Consider the following 21,069-nt stretch of genomic DNA (forward strand, 5'->3'; position numbering starts at 1 on the left):
CATCAAGCCACTGCCTGCATAGAGGATCATCACGCAAACCTGGTTTCTAGGGTTTTTGGGCATGAAACTTGCACATTCAACATCGCCATGGCCTGCTACTTGTCAGGCAACCTGCTGTTTTGACTCTGCATGACAGCTTCAAACAATTGAGTTGATCAGCCTGTAGATTTTGTTTTCCATCTTGTGCAAGTGTTTGAGCCATCGTAACATGGGAGTGGTTTTGGGAATGGGGACATGAATTGCCATTCCCTGTCACCATGAGAGGAGGCTCTAACATGGGGAGAAGACTGGGGTGGTACAGGATGGGGTGGGATGGCGACATGAAGCTAGAAAATGGTCATGTTACTATGGTTTGTGCACATGTATCCACGAGTGTGTGTGTGTGTGTGTGTGTGTGTGTGTGTGTGTGTGTGTACATAGGTTCTCTTCTATCTGCAGTGCAATGGGTTCAAGTTACCAGGCGTATAGTTGTCAAGATAAAATGGAGAAACACAAAAACACATGTTGCTTCATAGTGATCCATATGTTATCTAACAACAAGATCAGCTAAGGCTCAGTTTGTACAAGCTGCACTTTATGAAGATTTTGTGGCATCTTTAAAAAGATATTCTGAGAGCAATTATTATTTTCCAAGAAACATGACACCTGCTTAGGATGCAGCACAATGGGTGCAATTTCTTGTTCGTGTTCATTAGTTGAAGTGGTGCATTTTTAAGTTCATTGGATTTAATGATGTTTGCTTACAGACAGTGAGCACGAGCAAGTGATGCTTGAAAACTCTCCATTTATGTATGGTCACCAATTAACGACTAGCAGTCTATTAGAGATATTGATCTCCAATATGGGTGGAGGTGGTTGACTTCCCACAATATATGTAGCAACAGATATTTGGAGCATGCTTTGGTAAGGTGGTTTGTCCACCAAGGCTGTCTTGCAATAAGAATCATTTTTGTCTGTTATGGGATATAAACAGAGAAAAGCTTCCTGCAATATTAACAAAAGTTGAGAAAAGTAACAGCAGGGGTACCCCCTATTTCACGTTGAAATGGAGTGTTTTTGTTGGTGCATGCTTTGCACATAACAAATTTAGTCACATGACTTCAGAATGTCCTTTGTACTGCATCCACCACTAAATGCAATCCCATCAAATAAAACATGTGGTACAAAATTAACCCTCAAATACAAAGTAGCCTCTGACAAATTTGCAGCCCAAAAAAGGACAAAGGTAAAGGCAAGCTTCTAGGTGAATAAGTGTTTTTCTTGGTGCATGCTTTGCATGCCACAAACTTAGCCACGTCTTCATAGTGTCCTTTGGTATTGCATGCAGCACCAAACACAATTCCTCCAAAGGATAATGCCGTGCAAAAGCAAAAAGTACACTCCAATGGAAAACAGCTTCCAGAAAATTTGCAGCCAGAAAGGACAAAAGTCAAGCCAAAGTCTCGACTTATTGGTATCTGTAGATGCAAATTCTGATAAATGCAATGAATAGATGGTGTCATAGAACCAGCAAGCCCCTAAAAGATCACTTTTAACTGCAATCTTGCAATTGGATGCCGATAAATAGTGTTTAGGGTCAGAGTTCTGCCCCTTCCACATCCTAGCAATCACTAGATTGTGGTCTGAGATAGGTAAAGGCAGAAATTATGTCATTGGCACTGTTGCAAATGCATCTGATACTAGTATTTCTAAAAATGGTCGATAATGATTTGCCTTTGCATGATGACACATGTAATACAATACAATGGACATTTTCTTGCTTGTACCTTCATGATCTGGATCCTTTGTATATTCAATGTTCAAAACGCCAATGAAATGTGTCACTTACAATGTGTGTAACGTTTGTGATGATGTGATCCAAAAGTGAAAGTTGTTTGGGCATCATGTACCATTTCATTTGTGTACAAGAACTTACGTCAGTTATGACATATAATATGCTAGTTACAGTTGCTATTTGGGAGTTGTGATGCTTGTTCATCATGAACTACAACCTCAAATTGCTCTTAGCAATCCTTCTAGATGATGTATGGTTACCCAGTGACTTTTATATGGTCAAATATTAAAATGTAGTGTGTATGAACAACGCTTGAATTAACAAATCAATGCAAGACACAATGAAAATTGAAATGATTGAATTCACTGCCCAAAAAATGGAGTATAAAAGGTATGCAAGATGCTAAAAGAGTGGAGAGGTGTCCATTGAGACCTTTGCCTCTTAAGGGGTGGACTGAGGGATGTTGGAGGAATCTGTCACTCCAACAAATCCCAAGCACAAGCAAGAAGCCATCACTTGATGATGGACAGAGAAGTTCATTCTGTCCATTGTGAGGCAGATGTTGTGAAACCAGCCTTCCTTCTTGGACAGGGCAGTAATTAACTTGATATACCAGCAATTACAGCAAGTAATAAATTTGTACAAACTAAATATTTCTTTTTGTATTCCACCAAACTTAGTGTTCAAGAGATTGCTCTCCAATCCCCAAGAAGAGTCACGCCTTCCCTCAGATTCAAGAAATCAACTCCCCAAGAATCCCCTCTTCCTTAATTGATTGGCCAATCTCTCAACAAATTCTGGAATGAAGGGCTGTCACAAATGACCAATAGCATAAATCCCCAGTTTGCCCTTTGATGCTATGCACATTTGGGACCAATTGGATCTTGAACACTTGCATAAAGGCCACTTCAATTGTGGATGGGCATTCCTTTGTAGATCTACTCCAGTTTCTTCAATTTTCAGCAAATCCTGTGTCACACAGCTGAGATCTGTATGCACACTTCCCAAGAGCACTAAGAAACACTTTCAAATGATAACTCTAATGGAAATTCTAATGGTGCCAACACCTTTGGAAGAGGGGTAAAACCACAATGCAGTTGGCAAGCCCTCCTTTTCTGCCACCACCTCTCACTGAGGTGGAGAAGAAAACTGCTGCTCCTATCCTGTTGCATGGCACAATTGCCACCTGATCTAAGGGCTCCAGATGCTATCACCCCCTGGTCGGGATTACTTGCCTTTTGTCACTACTGTTGCTGCAAGCCCTAGACCAACAATCCCCTACAGCTAACAGCCTTCCCTCTCTCTCCAGCCAGCCCAACTAACCTCCCACAAGTTGTCCCAGCCTTGAATGGAATGTTCTCTCTCCACCTACAACAGGCACACCTACTAATGCATAACTTAGCCTCTAGAAATGAATTTCAATTGATCCTAGAAATTCAATAATTGCTTGGCACTATCCACCACTGCCCATCCACAATTTAAAATGCTAAGCCCTATGAGTTTGAAAATCTTCAAACATTCATTTACCTTAGTTCTAAGCATTAAATGTTTAAGTTTTCTAGCTTAAATGATAACACAAGTCTTGAGGGCCCTAGTGTATTGCGAAGGCGGCACGAAGGCACGCGAGCATAACACGGCGCGAATGCGCAAGGCACAAGGTTCGCGAGCACGGGATGGCGCAATATCAACCTGCTCTCCACCACACGACACCGCGGGTGAGGTAAGGGCTCATGGAGCTCACATCCCTCGTACAATTTCCATGGACATTTAATGCCTAGAGACAAGACTGTCACCATGCATCCACTAGCACCTATCCCTCATAACTTATCACAACTTTAGCTAATGTCCCCATTGCCCAAGCTAGCGTTTTTTACTATCACCATGCCCCAATTTAACTTGCACTTCACATGTGCACCTCACATGTGCACAACTTAATCATACTAAAAATAAGTTAAAATTTGATGTCCCTGAGAAAGACCTCCCCTTTAAATCCTTGCAATCATCCCTGATTCACTATAGTGTGACAAAAGCATGTGAAAAGTACCGACAAAGCACGTGGCATCATAGGCTTGGAATGTACAAGAATGTCCCAAATTATTTACTTGTTTGTAATAAGTGCCACGTCAATAAAGCCAAAAGATTAAAGTTGGGAGGACTTTGTTCACCCTTTAGAAAATCCCTTCACGTAAATGGGAGAACATCTCCATGGACTTCATTGTTGGATTACCTAGGACACAAAAAGGACATGACTCTATGGGTAACTGTGGATAGGTTGACCAAAATGGCTAGGTTTGTTCCAACCTCTTCTAATGTTAAAAGTCTACAATAGACTAGATTGTTTGCAGAGAACCTATACCAATTATATCGCCCACTAGCAAATATTGTTTCTAATCAGGCTAGAAAGTTAAAGTCACTTTTGGAGAGTTGTGTTCAAGAGACTAGATACTAAACAAAGCAAGAGGAAAGCAGATCATCCACAAATTGATGGGCAAACTAAAAGGCTTAACATATCCTAGAAGATATGCTTTGTATATATGAAATTAAAAGGTAAACTAGTTGGGAAAGAGTATTGTACTTAAGATTAGTAGAGTTTGCATGTAACTATGCCAAGCACTCTTCCACTAGATGCAGTCCCTTTATAATGAGGTATGGGTTTCCGCCTAGAACTACTTGTTGAGCAACTAAAATGAAGGCTTGCACTAATGAAAAATTATTGTTGTTGTGGTCCTTGACAATACTTAAGGAGATGGGTGAGATGGTTTACAAGCTCCAACCTCTTAACACAAGTAGGATACATCCAATTTTTCGTGTAAGTATGTTATGGAAAAAGTTGGGTGAAGCTAATAATCTTGTTTTACAACATGAGATAGTGGAGCTCTCTAATAAGAAATCCCTTCCACATGATCCTGAAAGAATTTCAAATGTTCATACTAGACAAACTAGGAATATTTTCTAGACTGCAACATGAAAGTATGTAAGAATTTCAAATGTTCATACTAGACAAACTAGGAATATTTTCTAGACTGCAACATGGAAGTATGTAAGCATTATTCAAAAAAGGTTTCCCATTTTGCAATTACACCTCAATTTTGTTTTCAAGAACAAAAATAGTTCTTAAGGAGGAAGTGTCACATAAATTACTGTGCTAATTAATTAGCTTGCTATTTAAAGAGAAGCACTTTAAGGGATTGTCATTGTGCATGTACTATAGAACATACACATAGGGTCAAGAAGCACAACTAAGAGCACACGTAAATGATATGTGTGACCAAGAGCATAAGCCATCTAGGCTCCAACCACCAAATGCATGTGCATAGGGACTAGATCCAAGTAAGTGGGTGATGTGGCAAGCATGCACCACACTTGCTAAGGATTGATGTAATTCATCACAAAACAGGTCGTGCCAAGGTTGAGGGGTGAATCATGCAGCTCACTCTCTTTTCTCTTCTCGTCTCTTCTATGTTCAGCTGCTGCTGAAACCCTAAATTACAGATTAAACCAGCAAGTAGTAAAGTCTTATCATGCTGACTCTCCTACATCAGTGCAAGAGGACATCTTCATTCGTGTCTTCAAGGGGAATAAGGTTGCTTTGGGTGCTACAAGCCAAATCCTTGGCTTGTGAAAAGTGATGCTACTAGAATAACCTATCACCAAAATTGGTTAATGAATGCACATGAAAAAAGGGGCTCCATCATTATTAGTGACATAAATTTTAGTTTGAGGAATAACATCACGCAGCTCCTACTAGGTAAAAACATCTCTTGGTCCATTTCTAAGGCTCTCTAGGTTATAGATCTTAGGTTTAATTTCTTGTTGGTATTATTTAATTCTTCAAGAAAAGCTTCAATGAGCTTCCTCACTGTTTTCTACTTTAGGGTCTTAACTAACTTCAATCTCAATACACGTATCTTAGTTGGAACATGGGACTTTTGACAAGTTTTGCTCAAATTTGCATTCATCCACAAAACCTTGCTAAACATGCATGCTTGATGAAAGTAGCTACCCTTATTGGAACTGAAAAAGGAGTCACTGCTTGTGTACAAACAACTATTGTTGTAAAATGCAAAAGCCAAAGACCCATACAAAGGATAACAAAAGTCAAATAACTGGACCGATATGGATTACACATGATTCTTCTTCAATGACTACTTTTGTGTGTTTATCTTCTCAATAGGAGTCTATGTCTTTGTTCAATGGTATGAGGCACTTTTGCTCCCTTCAACATTGTGCAATGACATAGACACTAGTTGAAGCTATTGAACTTCTTGAAGCTAGCTTGTCTTTCTAGCTCCAAATTAGACAGGCTTGGACATGTATGAGCTACCTATAGCTGCTGATTAATGTAGATCTGGTCTTCAGCCTTGGTTGCACATGAGAAATCTTTATCATGTTAGCTTTGAGGATTGTATAGTCTCCAATTAAGACCGAAGTACCCATGGGTCTAGTTTATCATTGCGATGTTTTATTGGATCTTGTATTGAGCAGCAAGAGGGGCTTCTGAAATAAATTGTATGGGCATCACGTAAGATGTCAATTTTAAGCCAAAATTGGGCTCTTTATGGTTTCATGAAGTCTTGTACCTCGACTCTTCTACCTAGAGTCTCATACTTGTTTGGCCTATAAAAAGACCTTGTGGCACATTATATCACTTCCAGGTGATGTCTTGTTCATTGTGGAGATCATGTTGTCAGGTAACTTGGGTAACACTCTTTACTTTGTCTTACTATTTCAATTTTATGCATTCTACCTAAGGGTACTCACTTGGATTTAATAGTTACTTGATTATAGTTTGTGAACAACTCACCATTTTGGCAGTTTCTTTTGCTTAGCCCTTGATTTGGTTGTGATTTTGGGGCTATTTTCTTGCCATTTGCAACAGCTTGTTTGTCTTGGATTGTGCTTCCATCTCTTACACTATGGTTGGTGGATCTAATGCCAATGCTATCTTTAATATTGAGAAGTTAGATGGCACAAATTATAGCTATTGGAAGGCACAAATGTAGAGGTTTTAGTGTAAAAATTATAGATTAAGCCATTGAGACATGAGGATGCAAAGCCCGAATGCTTTGATGGATTGAATTGGATGAGTTATATAAATCTCCAATCATTTTTTCACTCTCTAAGCAAGCCTACTATAATGTTATCTTTGATAAGCAAATTGCTTGGCACTTATGAGATAAGATTCGCAATGTCTATGATAAGCAGAGCATTGACCATGTTCTTTCTCTTGATAGTGATCGATGTCTTCAAGTTTATTGATGTAGGGTTTTGGGTGTGCTATGAGAAGATGGAGAAGATAGTGACATTGTGCTGTTGTGGCAACTTCAGCCTTGCTGGCGATACACCTGATTCAACTAAGCAACAAGATATGATGCTTGACACAATTGGTGGGCTATGAGAATATGGAGAAGATAGTGAGATTGTGCAACATCAGCTTTACTGGTTCAACTGAGAATTAAGATACAATGGTTGATATTGACTAGAGTTGTAAATTACAAATCTTACATGCAACTGATTAAGAACTGGGTCTTGACTACTGAATTCCTCAATGTCATTGGGGAATTTGTTGTGGTTGCAAAATTTGAAGACCAGGCATAGCTGGAAACTGCAATGACTAGTCTGGTCCGCACATGTCACAGATCATCAGCTATATATGGCTGGAAACTGGAATGACTAATCTGGGGTGAGTATGGGAAAATCTGGTGGTAGGAAAGGCTATTATCAGGTATTGTTCATAGATGAATTCTAGCTCGTGGCTTAGTAGGAATGGATAACTTTGGAGGTCACATACAACCTTTACTGTCTTGTTCATACTAACCTTGCATGGGTTTGCAGTTGATTAGGGTGATCAATGGAACGGTGGTGACCCTTCTGAATCATTTCCTATGGTGCATCCAACACTCAGATATAAGTGCAATAGAACAACATACACTTGAGCAGACCATAGGGCTGCAATAAATTTTCATACTGTAATAGCACCTCATTGATCTTCATGCAGATTACTACCATATTTGCATGGTCTAAACTCTGGAGAGGACAGCTCGTCTTTCTCTCTTTAAGAATCATTTCATGCTGTTTCTTTGTAGGTTCTTGACTGACAGTCAACATGTATGCAAGGAATGGCACAGCAATTGTACACAAGATGGGAATAAACATTAGGAAAAACAGAAATCAAAACAAGGTTTCAGACAGGAATAGAATGGCAAAAAAAGAAAATGCCATGCCATCATAATTGTCTTTGACATGTCTCGTGTGTGACATTACAATAGAGAAAGTGTTGTTATTCCTACCACTCTCTTGATGAAAGACACCAAAAGCTAAGTGAGGTGAAAGAAATACATGAGTTTACCTGTTCCATATCGCCATGATCTTGCTTTTCTGCTTTTCAGAGCAGTATACAGCAATCCAAAGGACAACACCATTCCGAACATTCCATTGGCAAAGCGCCATGCAGACTCATATTCTTCAAGGGATTCATCTGCAAGCTTTGGGATTCGAAACTCTTCAACGGCGCCCTGCAAACCCGCTTCTCCACCATTAGCCAAGACAATCTAAATAGCATATGGAGAAACATCCTGATTATATTGTTTGAAAAATAGCCCTAACAACTACAGTGGGAGCTGAAAATTCTCAATCATGACAGAAAATCACTTTAAATTTACAAGGAACTTAGAACAGCAACTTGAAGATTTTTCTATTCACCTTAATTGCTTGTTGCATGAACAACATAGCTATTAGTAAGCCAAACAACTCTCCAGCTACACGAGTGAATTGGTTGATGAAAGTGCAAGCACCCAATACTGCAAGTAGTATCAGTGATATTGATGTCCAAACACAAACCCTGAGAAAGGAAAACACAACTACTTATTTTGCCAAATACAGCACCAAAATGAGCAAAAATTGTTGATAGACACAAGCATACATGTTGTTCACAACAAAGAAGCGCTTACCAGCCCGCCCAGGCTAGATATAGATTCGGTCCAAGATCATTCCTGTCTTTGGCAAAGCTGTACATGAACGTGTACATAATAACAGTTGGCTCTGCCACTCCAAGGACCAACAATGGTTGACCCCCAATGATTGAATGCACTATCCCACATAACGAAGTTGATGCTAATGTTTGAACCGCAGTCAGAATCCCATCTGTGAGGCCCCATACTTTGTCAGGAACATCTCTCCCGCTATATTCTCTTAGAAATATCTTTTTTATTACATTATCTTATTCACCACACATTGAGAGTGCTCAATTCTACTTAGATATTGAGAGTCCAAATAAAGGAAACAGTCTCACTTGTGCTTCGATCGAGCTGCTCTCCAAACGAAATAACTGGGATAGCCGATGCAAAAAATATGTATGTTGTAGGGGCAAAAATACTGCATTGGAGAAAGGGCAATCCATACTTGTTAGAACAAGCACATAACAATTCACATCACCATAGGGTATGAGTAAAGTGAGGAGTCAAGCATACAGCTAAGGAGGAAATGGCATAGCGTGTATTGAGTCAACCATTTGTCTCTCTTTATAATATAGTTGTGTCTATCAAAGTATCATAAATAATGTTTCAAACTTCAAAATCATAATTTCCTGCAATGAGGGCTAAATTGAACAACTTATGCTTCAAGAAGTCAAGTGTATCAGGGGTTGAAATAAACCTGAAACCAGAATTGAAGCCACTAATCCAATCCTGCTTGTAGAATTTCAGTCTACCAATTGCATCCTTCTTAATACCATCAAAAGGGACACAAGGATCCTCCATAGTCAATAAAGAGAAATGTCCTATCTTCAAGTCCCTATCTTTATGACCTCAAATTTCTGACTTATGTTTGGCATGGAGTTGCATTTGGATCACTAAAATGAGAAGTATTTTTGCTACCAGGTCTCCAGCAGACTCTTTGATTCAACCTAGTAAGCAAGAACCCGTTATAAGATGGTTAAAGGGACAAAGGTTCGATACAGCCATTCATCCACTCATTGTTAGGCAGTTGACGTCAATAAAGGATCTTGGCCATTAGCTTTCAAGGGGTAGTCCTAACGATTGATTTGTTATTGTTAGCATCAATCTGCAGCTGAAATTTCAAGGGTGTAAAAAATTTCTTCTGAACTCCATGTTAAACGGCTTATGTCCCCAGTAATCCCGGCCCAGTCACTGCTCCATTATCATGTCTAAAAACTAAGAGACTAGGAAAAAGAATTGAGTGATAGTCTTCATGGGGAGCTAAAATTCATCTGGGAAAAACCACGACTTCCAAAACCAAGGAGAGCCAGAATGGTAAACAGTTGGAAAAGTGTTTCAGTATAACAAAAGGGTTTCAGTACGATTGCAATGTCAATAAATGCTTGTACAGACATGCCCGTCCACATCTGGATGCATGTCTGTAATAGAGTGGTAGTGCTTACAAAGCTGTGTGTGCATGTGTGCGCAAGCATGCACACTTGGGTGTGGGGACTCTGTCTGTGTGTGTGTGTGTGTGTGTGTGTGTGTGTGTGTGTGTGTGTGTGTGGAGATTACAACTATTGCAAAGGATCTAACTTGGGCTTCATCATCATTAATAGTTCTGATAAAGCCAGTGGTTTATAGAAAGAAACTTATGCGCATGCACACTCTCATGCAGACGGGTGTCTGTGTTGAGGGGTTGATAGATAAGTCAGAAAGCATATATGCATCCATATACATACACTACACACGCATGTGTGTAATATACAGAGGTTATGCGAAAAACGATTAAAAATATCAGGGATACTCAGTGGAAAACAACATTAGAATCTAAGTTTCAGTGATGGAACAGGCCCCTCAGAAGAAAAACAAAAACCAGTACCAAATGTTGCCCAGATACCCCGGGCATTGGCTATAATCATTCACATTTTTTATTCACAGTTTCTTGCTTGCCAACTCTGTGAATGGACTGCTAATACAAACTGGTTACAAAAAGGGACTATATCACACAAGCAAATTCACTGGCTACTTGTTTTCCCTCTCAAAATTAAGAACTCCTGATTCGGGATTTCTATCATCGCTCCTTACTTTTGTACTTCAGTGGTCCTGATGAAGGAATATCTAGCACTGATATTTTCTGAAAAACACAGTTGCTTTTTGTAGTATGCACAACAACAACAAAGAAAGGGGTAGAATAAGAGAGCAAAACCTTTAACCCCACGTACCATGTTGCATGCAGCGAAGATTCTAGCCGCCTGATGAAGGGGGAGACAGTGGTCCGCAATGGCTACAGTGGATGCAGTGAACCCAAGTAATTTTATATTCTACCAAGACCAAAACCTATCTTGCTTGTGCCATCATATATCATGTATTTACTATCATATATTTAAATAATAGAAGATAGGTATATGATATGATAAGATAGCACAAAACAGAATTTAGCCTATTTTACTTATCTTCTATTATTCAAATATTATAAGATGGCAGAAGAGAGAAGTTAGCTTAGGAGAACATAAAAGTATTTGGGTTCAACAGGATGTGAAAAAAATAAATACCCAAATAAAATGCACTATACAACTAAGGTCCCTTCTTTCTTTTCTTACTTACCCAACTAAGGCTCCTTTGTCATCCTCTTTAAATTCTCTCTTGTACCACCCAATTTGAATAAAGCATCCCCTCACCCTTTTCCTTTGTTACTTACCCAACTAAGGTTCCTTTGTGATAAGTACCCATCCACTCCCACACCCATTTAAAACTCCCATTTTGGGTAAGGCCACTCTTTCCACCAACAAAAGTACATAAGGATTGGCCTTTTTTTATTTTCCTTTTTTCATTAGTGGGCATCACATAAAGATCTCTAGAAATTGACATCTTGTTGTCTGATGTGAAAAAAAAAACCTTGGTAACAAACATGCCTTGCCACGAAATTTCCCCCCAACCATCACTAACCTTTCAAATGACTATATATTGATGTTTACTCCTAACTAAAACCATATGGCAAGTCACATGTATGCACCCTTGCCTTCAATTCCACACCTCTATCAATAAGCCTCTTGTTGATCCACTCGTAGTTTCAAACAGCATATTTTGACTTACATGATGGTATCAATGTGGAGAAAAAGGCAGACAAGCATGCCACTCAATGAGCACATGCCCACTTATATGCCCCTTTACACTTGTCATGCTCACAAACACAGGAGGGTAGGTTAATTCTGAGTTTCCATTATATGCCCATACATGTACCTACATATGCATGTATGCATGCACACTTGCAAATGTGCACACAACAAATGCATGTACTATACATGAGTCCACATGACTTGCCAATTGTGCTAACACATAGATCTCCAAAACCATTATATCCATATTTTTCTTTTAAACAAACTTGGAACATAGTAATCTAGCTGATTATGCTCTTAATACCATTGGTGCATCACTATATTTCCAAAACATTTTATATAGTTAATAGCCCCCTTAAAGAAAATTTTGAGTGGTTAACCATTTCTTTTTTATTGTACATTCCACTTTCAAAATCAAATCATGATCCAATAGTACGAAAACTATGTGTTTCATTAGGTCAATGAACATCTTAATGTTATCATAAAAGTAAGCCACTATGATTTTATTCTACTCAACTTTCTCTTATGTTATAGCTATCAAGTTTGCCATATACACAAGTCCATTTATTTGTAATCCTCAATGTGTTAGCATGTTGTTTCCACGAAGTAGTCAATAATTTGGATTGTTTCTTTTGAATAAATTACCTTTTAGATTGGAAAGCATGTATTATTCTTTTTTATATAACTAAATAGCTTAATCAAAACATTGTAATAGGAAAGATACGGTAGTTAATTTATTCTAAGAAGTAGGGATGAATCTTTATAGGCACAATGGATCATGTTCTAGATTGCCCTTTATCATGGTAAATTATGCTAGCTAATTTATGTGTCACTTAGAGATCTATGTTGCATAAGTTATAAAAGGTAGCACTAGTTAACTAATTTTCCTTTCAAGTATAAGTATTTGCATGGACCCATCCATCCTTTGTTTTGGTATGTTTCCTAGTAGTGGACCTATAACAAATAAACACTACTTAACAGTAAAGTTGACCTCTTAATTAGCACCAACATGTAAAATCACTTGTGCATAAGAAAGTGTCTATAATTAATATGAGATTGCCAAGAGGTGCAACAAAGAAGTTAGTAATATTTGTATTTAAAAAAAACAAACAAACAACTAAGTGAACTAGCAGTTGTCTCTAACTCTTGGTGGTGTTATAATCATCAATCAATTCAAGGTTCCACCCTTAGTTTTCTTTACATGAGAAGTTCTAACAAAGTTCTAGCACGTGCTTTGGTAGAACTTCTAGCAAAGCATGCAATAAATGGCACACTTTGCACACAATAAAGCACATGCTTTGCATGCAATGATCTTCCAAAGCCCTAATAATATGAAGAGGAAAAAAGGAAAATATAGCATGGCTACTTCACTACGCTCACAAAAGTTGAAGGGGGGAAGCACTTTCCATTACATCAAAGAATTCTTCAAACACAACAAACCACAACTCTAATAGTTTTATATTCCTACTATGTTTGTAGCACCCTTAAGATCAAACAAAGTAAAATCTAAAGAACCTACCAAGTAAGGTACTCTTCTCGATTAAGTGCCACAATATGAAGAAAAGTATAAATTAAGGTGGTCTTTTTCCATCACAAAATATGGAGTTGATTATCAAATTTCATACGTATTTGCACATATATATTGTGGTAGCACTAAAATGCTATCAATTTATAGCATCTTCATAATGCCTTAAAGAATTTCTAGTTTGATATCTAACAATGCAATTGTTTAGGACTTAAATATGAACTATTACAAACATTATAATCCTTAGTTTAGGCTTTTGCCAGAATGAATAAGCATTTCTTGCTTGCTAAGAATGGACATGTATAAAGGTATCCTTAGTTTGAATAATCATAAACATGATATGTTGTTGCTTAATTTGCAACATGCTTCTGGTTAAAGTGTAGATATGATGGGGTTAATACCAAGATGACATAAAGATATTTTGAATAGTCATTGTCACTATCTTCTTGAGTGCTCATCATTACTATATCCAATAGCTTGATATCACTACTATAATCTAGTAAAACCATCATTATAAGATGACCATCTAGTTGATGGTGGAAAGACATGAATCACCCCATCATGATACCTACAATGAAGATAGATGATAGAAATATAGGAGGTGCCCCATTGTGATAAGAATGGGTGAGAGCAACCACACCTACCCACAGATGTGAGTAGGACTAATTGGCAAGGGAAGGACAAGTGAAGTGTTGACTCCTATTATTGCTACCATTGTTGCTTTTGCTTGCAATGCAAGTGTTCAAATATCCCAAACATGGTGCAAGGGTGTTGCAACTCTTTTCCAATTTTAGTGATTTAAGGGAAGCTATCGTGCTACTACATGGAAACTTCCCTTTTCAAGTGTGCTTCACATTATGCCTTCATTCACTTCATCCCACCTACATTGCCCATCAATATAAGGCAAGACATAAAGCTATTAACATAAACATTCCATACCAATATCTAGTCTTATGGCACTAAGAGGTGTATATGTGCATGTGTGCATTTCCATGCAAGGGTGGAGGGAAGGGGCATTAAAGTGGGGGGAAGCTTGTGTATACATATTGATGTTTGCGTTGAAGTTTGGGGGAGTGCCGTTAATGTGTGTTGTCACATCATCATCCTATTTCTTAATATTTCTCTATTCCGATATCTTACAACAAGCCTAAGGGATTCTGTTCTTGGTGGAGTTATGCTTTGTGCTAGAAAATAGCTTGTGTACCCCAACTTTACCTGGATCTTCAAAGGCTAGGTTAGGGATTACCTCAATTTTTATGTTGTCATTGCCCATTTCTTACTTAGATAGTTTGAATCTTGCACCCATATCCACCTTTTGCCTAGTGACATTTTCTAGGCATTTCGGCAAGTCCAATGCCACATGTGTGCATGTGCATGCATGTGTCTTTGCTTGTAAACTTGTTGCATATGGGAGAAAGGGAGGGTTTACCAAGTTATTTAGCAAGAGAGCAAGAGATAGAGACTCAATATGTGAGAACTCCAATAGTCACAATGCCGAACTAGCCTCCCTTATTCTATTAGTCATTGAAAGAATAAAGAATGAAGTGATAGCAATGGATGCCTGCCATTTGCAGTGTATAGGTGTGCGAGTACTATTAGTGTAGTGAATACATGAGCAGTGTAGGCACAAGTGCCTTTACCTCCAACAACCTCCCACTTGAAGGTGAATGTGCCTCTAATGAGGAGAGAATAAGGAAAAGGTAACAAAGTACAAATGCACATAAAGTATAACAAGATGAGAAAAGAGAACATATCATCCAACGCCCATCATCTTCCTATGAAAGGCAAAATGCTTTACTAAGAGACTTTTAGTGAGTAGATTTACACGATTTTGGCCATTTAAGATCTTGACCAGCTCAATGGACTTGTCCTCAACAACCTCTCTAATAAAGTGGTAATGCACCTCAATGTGCTTTATCTTTGAATGGAAGACTAGATTCTTGGCCAATTGAATAGCATGCATAGAATTTGCTAATGAACCCCTTAAAACTTATATAAACCACGGCCTATATTCTAAGATATGCAAAGTAATCAGCAATGTAATCAAATATATTTTCATTTTAGCCCCACCCCCCATTTATGTTTTGCTTGCTTGCATAGATGTAGGGAGATTTCGTGATAATTTTTTATACGAATAAGCTCTAAACACACAAGCAAGCATTGTAATATATAAATGGTGGTAAACTGAGGCAAACCCTCATGATTTACCTTTATTACACAATCACAAACATTCTCCAATTTTTTTGTAAATTTTAATGTGCAAAAACTCTTTTCTCCTTAATTTTTTCATTTATTTGATTATTTGTTATGATTTTTTTCTCTTTTTTAATATAAATTATTGATTTTTTAGATTTATATGACTTATATGAAGTGTGGTTCATCAACATGCTCATTTTCATGCCATGTGAATATCATTTATTCCCCAAAATCTAAGAATGATACAAATTTTCATTAAATTTTGTGGTTCGACTTTTGCAATTTTATTATTTTTAATAAACGAGTTCAATCCTATATGTTCACACTTGTCTGCAACAAGTGGTTTCAACCTAGACAAAGGGACAAACAACCTTGGATTAGCGATCCGACTGGACGATGGCTTCCTGGCATCGAAATCTATTACCTTGGCCTTCGTCACTTGCTTTCCGACTTTTGGATCTAGTAGTAGCTGCTTCATAACATCAAACCTCACAACCGTTAAATGGGGGTTTAAACAGACTATCGACAAATAGACATCTGCGTTGGATTTCTGGCATCGTAATGCATCTAGAAAAACTTCAGCTCCTTGATTCGTAATCGTTTCATTTTTCACCAAAAATGCATTTTTTACGGCTCTCAGGCTACTTTTGTGCTTTAAATCTAGATCTAAAATTCTGCTCTCGTTGGTGACCATGGGATAAGGTGACTCAGTCAGTCGAACCCAAGAATTGATCTACATAATCAAAAACCATAAAGAGCATCAAGCTGCTACAAATAAAAATACACAACAGAGCACGAATACAACTCTCGCCCTATCCCTTGACGGAATCAATGCATGAATTCCACAAGGGATAGGCCTAGCATAATCTGATAGAGATCCGGAGCTAGTCACTAACCAACTGCTCCAACATAAACCGGCTAAAAAGAACTATCAAAGAAGTCATCCTAAGTGGTGGTCTGGCCTACCTACCTGACCTATGACAATTGGACCAGGAACTCCTACTAGGAGAGGACTCCTATAGCATGGTCTACTGAAAATCATATATTTTTCAATTTTAACACATTTTCCTCTTCAGTACTTTATACTTAGGCATGTAAAAAGGAGGGACCTAAGCGTATTGTGACCCAAGGAGAATAGGGCATTAATGTCAGGTCCACTCTCAGTACCCAATAACCTACCAAGCTCTTGTAAGGGCAACACTAAATCCTTTTTCTTTTGCTCACTTTTGTTTTCATTCCAACCATCCTTATTTTATTTTTCTGGTTGAATGCCACCCCATGGAAGACAAGGCATCACTCATCCCTAAGAACCTATCAAGCCTTCATAAGGTGATGATCATTTGATCGTGGAATTTTCCTTCTTATTTTCTTATTTTAGGGGTTAGAACCCCTTTTTACACACCTCCATATTTTATATGTTTCAAATATATTTAGTTTCCTCCCCTCTTTTATTTGGTAGGCTTTCTTAGTTGCCTCACAACTAACAGAGATTCCTAAAATCAAATGCCTAGTAGACTAACATGATAGGGTCACTAAAACTACCCTCAAAAATAGCTTTTAGAGTGCCCAACGATGTCTCAGGAGGTGGACAACTGCTCAAACCTCCCCAAACACACCTAACCTAACTCTGGGACTTCATGCCTTGAATGCTAGTTCCCAACAAAAGCCAACAACTACGATGCAATAATCATAGGTTTATTCAACTGCCTGCAAAGATAAACAACTTGCTGTGCTGAATAGATGGAACCTCTTCAAGTGGGATATGTGTACCCAAATCACCCCTATGAGCTTCTTTTGCAAAGATGTTTGCCAATGGAATGCACGAGGGCTATTTGACAAAGGCCGACATTAGTGATGTGCAATCTAATGTGTTCTTGGAAATGCCCAAGTTCATGTATGCAATGCCACTTGAGTTGGATGAAGTTAATGGTGCATAGTGGTTTCTATTGTCGCTTCTCTTACTAGTTGATTAGTTCATGATAGATTTGTTTTAGCAAGGTGCATGCAATTCTACAAGTAATAAATGATGATGGTGGACTTCTAATTTTGGAAGTTTAACCTTGCTATGAAGCTATTTGCTTTTGTAGATATTACTCAAACAAAGCAAGCCACTCACTAGCTTAAACAATAAATTGAGGCTTGAAAGACCTCCTTGCAATTGTAAGTCCTGTTGCCGATTGAGAATGAGGATGGCACAACTGTTGTCGTGCAGTCATTATTTAGTCTAAGTAGCATTTACATGTGAATATTAGAGTAAAAATCTTCTTGCTTTTGAGAGAAATCCCTTGATCTAAGTGAAATCGAAGATAGTGCTGGAGTTGAAGACAATGTTGGAGATGGATATAAACCCCTAAAACTTGACACTTCTTTTCCTAGTTAGACCATCAAGAGTACCTGCCTGTGAAGAGGAAGATCATAAGGTTTTATGCCATTAGAAAGGTTGATTTCAGGCATATTGAAGGCTTTTAACTATTGCTAGCTTGCAAAGACCCAAGTAACAAATAGAGAGGGATTTTGGGCAATCATGAAGCAGAGAAGTTGAGGCTGCATCTTCTCAAAGACCTACAACATCACCCTAGAGACCAATAGTATCCCCCCTAGAGTACTTCATGTAAGTGCTTCACTTGGATCTAGTTGTGTAGCTTCTTCATACCGTTTACTAGGCTTTCTAGCTCTTTTCTTGCAGTTTCTTAATAAAGCATGATTTGGTACTAGTAGTATTCTGTAGTAAACTTTGTGTCCAATAGCTTAGAGTAAAGATGAAACTTGCACTTATAGCTCTGTGGACCTTGTGCATCCCTTCATATATGCAAACAACTGGCGTGAGACCCCCTTATGTATTGAATATGGATACAACTCTGAGAATAAGGCAATCTAAGGCTATTGCATACTTCATGGGTGCCTATTTTGATGAATATTTTATTTGGCGACATATTGAACCCAATCTGTAAAGGTTTGGGACTTAGAAATTAAGAGCATTATTGAGGTGATGTGGCCTAAATTTCACATTAACGAGCAAGATCAAAAGACTATGTGTAGAAGTTCCATTTGATTTGACTAATTGATAGTTTTTTTTAACGTGATATCTACTATAATGGGGTTGTGTTGAACTAGATTGAAAAGAAGTTGTGCAGTCACATAGAAGTCATACTACGAAGCTAACCTAGCCATCTTGTGGTACCACTCTTTCATGAGAATCAAGTGATTGAGAAGTTAAAACTGCAGGAAGTGCCATACTTTGTGGTATTCTAGATGTAAGTAGTGTTGTAGCAACTCTCTCCCTTAATACATGTTTTAAACTTGCTTGCAACAAATGCACAATTTGACTCATAGCAATTGTTATTACTGAGTGTTTGACCTGAACGAGGGGTGAAAATGCAAGTGTGGACAGCTTGAAATTTCGACTTGTAGGTTTGTCTAGATGGCAATGAAAATGGAAACTGCTTGAAACATTATGGAGTGGTAGCAGTAGTGAGCAACACCAGATAAAATCAGTCATGGCTGCTAATTCCAGTTTCTTTTCTCACTCTTGGTATCCCCAAATGAATGCATTGAATGCTAATCTATGGCGACAAGAAGCTCTTTGGGCTAAGAGCCACAATCAACTACTTGAGCAACACAGTCAGTTCATGTCTAAGATAGACCGGGTGATCTCAACCATCTCAATCACCAACATGCAAGCCAAGGCAATCGATGACAAACTTGTAGCTCTTACAACTCAAGTTGCTCAAGTGGTTATGCTTAAAAGGACGGATCAGTGTGGTTATGAGCAACAACATGGTCATTCTCATGGAAATTATGAGTACCATGATCATTTGTATGGGTCTAATGAGCAAAGGCAGTAGCATATGCCTACTCATGGCCATCATGCATATGATGATTGTGCATATTTTGAGTAGCAGCATGCATATGATGACTATGCATGTTCTTATGAGCTACATTCTGGTTACATGCATGGACAACCATCTACACAGACTTATGTACATGGGCAGCATCATGCAAATGTATATGAGTATGTACATGGGGAGCAACATCACTATCAGCAACGAAGTGCTCGATATCATCGGCCACTTCATCATTACTATGAGCAGCATGAGCATCCTTATGAGCGACATGACGCTTCTCACGAATGATGTCGTGATGAGAGCATCTCACTGTAGCTTCATGAGCAGGTGTCCCATTAGCCCAAGGCCCTTAACTTTGAATGCTTATTAGTAGCCATGAATGTGGGGCTCATGGACATGCAATGCCTAGGGGTTGATGCAATGAATGCAGTAGTGATTGCAACCTCATCTACTCTAGTTCTACATGGCACAGTAATTCCCAATGAGTGTATGGACAAGTCAGTGCATGCTCTCTCCTTCTCCTCTCCTAGGTCTCCTTCATTACTTGCTCAAAACATTTTCTCAAAATAATTAACTCTCTCCCTTGTGGTGGTTGCCCCTAGATCATCAATAAAGACTTTCATCTCGTTTGGGAAAATATCACTGAAAGTTTTATCAACCATACGTTGCCAAGACCTTGGTGCATTGTATAATCCAAAAGCCATAACATGATGCACAAAGATACCAAATATAGTGATAAATGTCATTTTCACCTTATCTTCCTCTGGATAGCCATTTGATTATAACCAACGAAGCAATCATAAATGAATAGATATTCCTACTTGCTAATTGATCTAGAATACGATCAATAAATAGTAGAGGATAGTAATGTTTAACTATCTGTATATTGAGCTCTCCAAAATTTATGCAAAGCTGAATTTGATTATTTTTCTTCTTCCTAATAATTACTAATGAACACCAGTCCATGTATTGTAGAGGAAATATTATGCCATCCTTACACAATTTTTGTAGCTCCTCAAATAGTCCATCCCTTAGCTCAAAAGGAATACTCCACACTTTTTTTGTCGAACAAAATAGCTATCTTCCTTTAGGGGAATAGCATACACAGCCAAAGTAGGAGGAATATCCCTTAGCTCATCATAGCTCCAAGTAAAAATATCACAAAATTCTTGTATCAAGGACACGTAGTCCTTCCTCTCTTCCAGACTAAGTATAAATCCTAATCTAATCAATTGTGGCTCATCCAATGTACCAAGATCTAGCACAATTATATCTCTGTCTTTGATTCTAACTTGAGCTTCTATCAACTCGTTTAGAGTCACCTGGTAGACATATTTTGTAGTGGACCCCTCCCTTGATTCATCACTTGACAAAGTCTCACTACCAAAAGGATTCTCTAATGCATCTAATTTTGTCGAAGATAGGGGTACTCTCTTGCTTTGAGGAGATTTAGGATATACATCCACTACTACATATCTAGCACCTCTACCAAACATCAGACTAGCAGGTATATCAGCTTGACAATCGGATTGCAAGATCCATGGCCGTCCCCTAATAATACTTGATAGCTTGGTCACCCCAAAAATCCGATAACCCTAAAGTCCAAAATGCATTCCACATTAGCAACAGTCATGTGGACTTTGATAATGCAACATACCGATTGCCTTAAACAGCC

General features: G+C 38.4%; 1 protein-coding gene across 4 annotated transcripts in view; it reads right to left on the reverse strand.

The window, feature by feature from the left end:
• The window catches only part of LOC148010559 (putative boron transporter 2), a 34,398-nt gene extending 23,443 nt beyond the window's left edge, over positions 1-10,955 (reverse strand). The window contains exons 1-5 of one of the 4 annotated variants that reach the window (XM_087671534.1): positions 10,935-10,955; positions 9,066-9,148; positions 8,725-8,917; positions 8,477-8,615; positions 8,124-8,289 (exon numbers count right to left, since the gene is read on the reverse strand). In XM_087671534.1, coding sequence (XP_087527660.1) covers positions 8,124-8,289; positions 8,477-8,615; positions 8,725-8,801 — 382 coding nt within the window. In that variant the 5' untranslated portion in view covers positions 8,802-8,917; positions 9,066-9,148; positions 10,935-10,955. Of the gene's footprint in view, positions 1-8,123; positions 8,290-8,476; positions 8,616-8,724; positions 8,918-9,065; positions 9,149-9,427; positions 10,714-10,797; positions 10,826-10,934 lie in introns of those variants that run through there. The other 3 variants (XM_087671533.1, XM_087671532.1, XM_087671530.1) reach the window with 3 other exon arrangements.
• Between the last annotated feature and the right edge of the window lie 10,114 nt (positions 10,956-21,069).

This window comes from Lygodium microphyllum, chromosome 29 (assembly GCF_053477565.2).
Source record: "Lygodium microphyllum isolate KBCC chromosome 29, Lygodium_microphyllum_v1.1.10, whole genome shotgun sequence".
Taxonomy (NCBI): domain Eukaryota; kingdom Viridiplantae; phylum Streptophyta; class Polypodiopsida; order Schizaeales; family Lygodiaceae; genus Lygodium; species Lygodium microphyllum.